The 5,078-nt window shown below is 50.6% G+C and overlaps 1 protein-coding gene across 1 annotated transcript; it reads right to left on the bottom strand.

Moving 5' to 3' along the window:
• Window positions 1-474: 474 nt before the first annotated feature.
• Window positions 475-3,011, bottom strand: DYNLL2 (dynein, light chain, LC8-type 2). Its single transcript, XM_010136024.1, has 2 exons — window positions 2,859-3,011; window positions 475-1,212 (listed from the first exon to the last, which is right to left on the bottom strand). The coding sequence occupies exons 1-2, from the start codon at window positions 3,009-3,011 to the stop codon at window positions 1,075-1,077; spliced, it is 291 nt and encodes a 96-aa protein (XP_010134326.1). The 3' UTR covers window positions 475-1,074.
• Between the last annotated feature and the right edge of the window lie 2,067 nt (window positions 3,012-5,078).

The following is a 5,078-nucleotide window of genomic DNA, read 5'->3' as shown; positions in this document are numbered from 1 at the left end:
AACCTATTGGAGACCAAGACACTTGTCTGCCTTTGAAGCAGACGTCACATGAGTTTCCTTCACACAAACATCACATGTAAATTTAACTTCTTGGTACTGTGCTTTAAGAACAAAAGCAGATATCAGAACATGGAGGACAGTCCTCCAGAAATAGCTTATCAGCTACAGAAAATAAAAAATAAAGGAGACAGTGGCCACTTACAAGTCTTCCACATGACTAGCTTGCTGTAAGGAGAGCATCGAGTTAAGGCAGTGTTGAGACAACTGGCTAAGAACATGCCAAATCGAGCTGCTGTCAGCAGCCACCAGTTGGGTATCCTACTCCATTTCGGGGACCAGCCGCATGGCTTTAGATCTCAGTGCCAAGGTCTAAAGACTTCAGCCACAGGATGCTGCTTTCCGCAGCAAGCAAAAACTCAGGGCCGACGGCGGCGGGAGGGTGTTGAAGTCATCTAGACCAGGCTGAGTTGCTTACAAGTCTAGGTCAGCATTTCAGCAGAGCCACACCACAGCGCTGGGCACTGCAAGAGCACCAAGGGTGCCAGCTGCACACCTGTTTATCACAGTCGGAGGTGGAGTTCAACTCGGGCACAAAAGCCACCCCGCCAGCTTTCAGGGAAGGTCTAAGTACCTGCGCTGAGGGCACTGGGAGAGCCAGCTCTCTACAGTCTGCAGGGGGTACAGTGGCTCTCACTGGCTTTGCTCCTCGTTACAGAATTAACAGTCTAATAAAACTCAGTAAGGGAGTCAGGGTCTTTTGGCCTGCCCAAAGAAGTTTTCCCAGCCTCAAAGAAGGAGTTACCACTGAGGGAGCTGTTGTGGAATAGTTTTATTTCTTCCCACGTAAAGGCCATTGTTTAAGCATTTACAGGTTTCCTAGTGCAATACAACCAAAAAAGCAGTAACAAAAAAATGCCGCCTTCTTCCCAGGCAACTAAACAGAAGTAGATTTTTACTGCAACATATACACATTAAATATAGTATACAGTCCATGCAGCGGCATAGCCATGTTAAAGGGAGTCGTGGCTTCAGCCATCAGTGCATTACAGTCCAAATTTCACTTGCTCCTGCTTCCTATCCAGACTTGAAGAGAAGAATTGCAACCTGACCCAAGTAAAAATAGATGAAGTGCTTTGTCTCATGTGTTACATAGCTGCCAAAGTTTCTGCCAACAATGCAGTGCCAAGTTGGGTTGTATTTCTTGTCAAATTCCTGAAGAAAGAGAAGAGAGGCATTAAGGCCAAGAAAGCCCACATGAAAATAGTTCTAAGCACAAATTCTGAGCTGGTTCTGTTCACACACTATCGCCTCTCCTCCCACCTGCACCATCTTTAGTTTCTCTACCACAAGAATTATATTAAGCATGGTAGTGACCGACACAACCAGATCTCTGCACTGGATTGTTTGAAAGATCCAACGTAAGCAAATCATCCCCTGAAACCTGGAGCACCCATCAGCCCCTGGCAGAAAAAGGAGACGCAGGAGCTCTCCTCAGGGCAGTGCTCGTGGAGCCCTGCGCGTAGGCCAGCTCAGGGGAATAGTCCTCCTCTCCCATTCCAAACCCACTCACAAAACGTAGAAAGTATTTTGCCATGTCTGCTCCAGCAAGCCACTTGAGCTTAAAGGTCACCTAAAAAAAACGAAGAAGTCTGGTCTCTGCTGTTCGGGCCTCCTCTTCATGTAAAGAGAAGAAAACCCGCACTGGATGGACAGGCAAATTCACAGGCCAGCCAGCACACAGCGACCCAAGACATCAGAGCAGAGCAAGCCCAGTGCTGCCTTAATAGTCGCCCTCCTCCTTAGCAGGCAGGACAAGGTTAAAGACCACTTTCCTCCCTCTGATTCACACACAGCTCCCAAGAACACCCCTCCCTCCCTTGAGACAGCCAGAACAGACTCAACATTCAAGATTAAAGCAAGTACTAGTCCTCAGACAGCAGCAAGCCAGTCTGCATCCTTCGCAGGAACCTTTGAAGTGAGAAGGCTTTCTTGCCAGGGCACGAAGGTGCATCAAATTGCTTCCCTCCTCCCAACAGGCTCTCAGGAAATAAAAGCCAAGTTCTTTCTGGATGCCGTCTGTTGCACTCACTGACTTTACAGGCTGCACTGCCCCAAGCACTTTGAGGTAAGTCTTGCCTCAAAGTGATCCAAGAGGTCAGGAGACACCTTTGAACCCCTTACATCGAAGCTTAGACTATGAGCAAGGCCCAAAGCTGGCCCAGGTGCCAGGACTGCACTGCCTGTGGAGTCACACTTCCTTCCTTCAAAGGCACTTTGCCCAGCCATTTGGAGAAGCAGCTACAGCGAGAATTGACAGCTCCCCAGGTGCCAGGCTCCTGGGAGACACCTTCACATGCCAGGGCAGCTGCCTGCACCATTTAAAAGCAGCACCTTCCCCTACCCTGCCAGCCAGCACAGACCCCCATCCTCCTCCACACCACCCACCCAGGGCCAGGAACACGGCAGACAGAACCACGCATGCAGAGCTGCCCACTGCCAGTGAAACCTCAGAGCAATCCCACCTTCCACTGGTACTGCAAGTCTGGCAGCAGCATCTGTGGAACAAGCGCTGAACAGAGACTGCAGCCAGCTCATCTCAGGCTGGCAAACCCAAGGGGACAGCACTCGTGCTGTCTGTTCAGAGCTTGCCAGAGCCACCGAGCAGGCCCTGCTCTGCCACAGCCCTCCTCTGACCTTGGAGAAGTCACTCCATCCTCTTGAGAACAGCAGTGAGGAAGCCAAGAAAGCCTCTTCTCCCTCCCCACATGCAAGCCTCAGGCACTCAGGCTCAGACAGGCACACATATTTAAGAGCTTCAGGAAGTCTCAGCCACAGCAGTCCCCTCATCCCATAGTTACCTTCTTAATATATGCTGCAATGTCCTTTTCTATGTTGTACTTCTCCATTGCCTGTGTAGCACAGTCTACAGCATCCTGCTGCATGTCCTCGGACATGTCCGCATTCTTGATCACAGCCTTTCTGTCAGACATCGTGAACCTAAGGCAGAACATAGATTCCTTTAATCCCTTCCCAAGGAAGGAGAGGCTTCCTGTGCATCAGAGGTTGTCTGCTCTACAGTAGGCTGCGTCACAAGCCAATACTACAAACAAGCCCCAGTACTGCCAGGGTGAGTTTCTCAGGGCAGCCTCCAGCAGTCCCAGGCTAAGGTGCCCCGTACAGCTGGCGCTCTGTAGCCCTGGCACCGTCTGGAGGTTAGATCGGAGATAGCCCAACATCTCCGCCTGCATTAAACATGCAGAAAAATCTTACTGTGTGGGAGGGGACGGAATCTGCAGAGAGCCACAACCCTCCTAGGCATCGATAGGCTGCAGCCATGTTTGCCTTCCAGGTGCACCACTGTTTTGGAGCATCATCTGTTCAGAGCTCTGCATGGAACAAATCCCACCCTGCCCCTCTTTGGCAGGGAGGCTCAGGAAGCACCATCGGTGCTTTTATCCCACCCCACACAGGAGTTACAGCTCCTGCTGCTAGTTCAGCCTAGAAGAAATGTTGCTCCACTTTCAGTCGATCATCACCCCCTCACCCCACCACACTTTGCCACCAAAACCCAGCCTTCAGCTGTTTGCAGGGGAACAAGCCAGAGAAGGGGAACACCTTGCTGCAGCCCTGGCACAGGGGCAGGAGGAGCAAGCCCCACTCAGAGCTGGCACAGAAGGAAGCGGCCTCCTCTTCCTCCCATGCCTGCAAACCACACAGAGATGCTAGACACCACCGTGCTAGTGCTGCACAGAACATTTAAGAAAGTGGTGCACGGGAGCTGAGCATGCAGCCCCCTTCACTCTAAGTTCATTCAGGATTTGTACCCAAGAGCTGCTGTGGCCTTTCCACCATTGGGTAGTACCCAGCGCAGTCCATATCATCCTAGAAAACAAGACATAACAGCCTTGCAGCCTTCCTTCAAGCAAAGGCACACCCCAGCACCCCTCCAGGCACCAGGCCCCATGCTCCCAGTCAGGAGGTGCATGTTATCTGGGGGGAGCAGTCAAGTGAAGGTCTGCACTGAGAAGGACCAAGCTGCTTACCCTGGCAGCAGCTCTTACCAGAGCGTGGCAAAACTTTGTGGGAATAAGCTTCTTAATGGCAAGGAGTGCCTCCAATTAAACCTGCAGAGTACCATTAAGTTTCCTAAATCCTTTTACAGTGCTCTAAGTCTTGAGTGATACTATCAAGCATGTTTTGAAATAGCGAAACTACACATTTTTAGCTCTACTGGGGAGTGAAGAAAATCTGCTGCAGTGATCGCTTCCTGGAGCAGCCCCAGAAAACTGAAGGAGTAGCTTTGTTACAGCAATTAAAGGAGCTGCTATCCAGAGAGAAAGAGAATCCAGTTACATAATTGCAGCCCTACGACTACAATACTTCAATTCTTCACTCTGCCTGCAGTTGAAGACTTCTATTGCAACCTTAATTTATATGTTTTAAATACAATGTTTAATAGAGCACTGCTATTAACACTGCTAATAGCACTGGGAGGAATGACAGGAACTGAGCTCAAATGCCAACAGAGAACACGTGCCCCGCCACAGCTCTGGAGAAGCCACTTCCAGGCAGTTTGCTCCCTGCTGTGCTGTGGATTAAGCCAGTGGGTGCTAGCTTGCAGCTCAGAAACATTGGCAGGAGAAGAGGTGGCTCAAACAGCCCAACCAAATGCCTGTCGATTTGGATTCATTATCCAGGAATCTGGCAATCCCTTGGGAAAGCTTTCTGAGGGTCCAGTCCCCATGAAAAGGGAAGTAGCAGAAATTTATTCACCCGTGGGTCATCCTTCCAGGAGAAACTCTTCAGGGAAAAGAGGGCAAGCAGGCTCTGACACACATTGGGCTTCACAACCCACCACTGCACTCTGAGTTCAGAGGGCATCTGTCATTACATAACCAGCCACGGAGTGACCTGCAAAAAGCATCTTCCTTCCTCATTGTTTAGGCAAGGAGCATCTCAGCACAGGTCCATGCTGTTGAGGGCCAACAGCACCACAGAAAAAAGCTATTACCCTTCCACAGAGCTGCACGCGCTGGCTAGCCTGCTCTCCCCCGCACTGCACTGCTCCAGGGCACAGC

The sequence above is a fragment of the Buceros rhinoceros genome, unplaced genomic scaffold (assembly GCF_000710305.1).
Source record: "Buceros rhinoceros silvestris isolate BGI_N320 unplaced genomic scaffold, ASM71030v1 scaffold22525, whole genome shotgun sequence".
In the NCBI taxonomy this organism is placed as follows: domain Eukaryota; kingdom Metazoa; phylum Chordata; class Aves; order Bucerotiformes; family Bucerotidae; genus Buceros; species Buceros rhinoceros.
The sequence above is the reverse complement of the archived record's forward strand: the minus strand, read 5'-3'. Positions and strand labels throughout refer to the sequence as shown.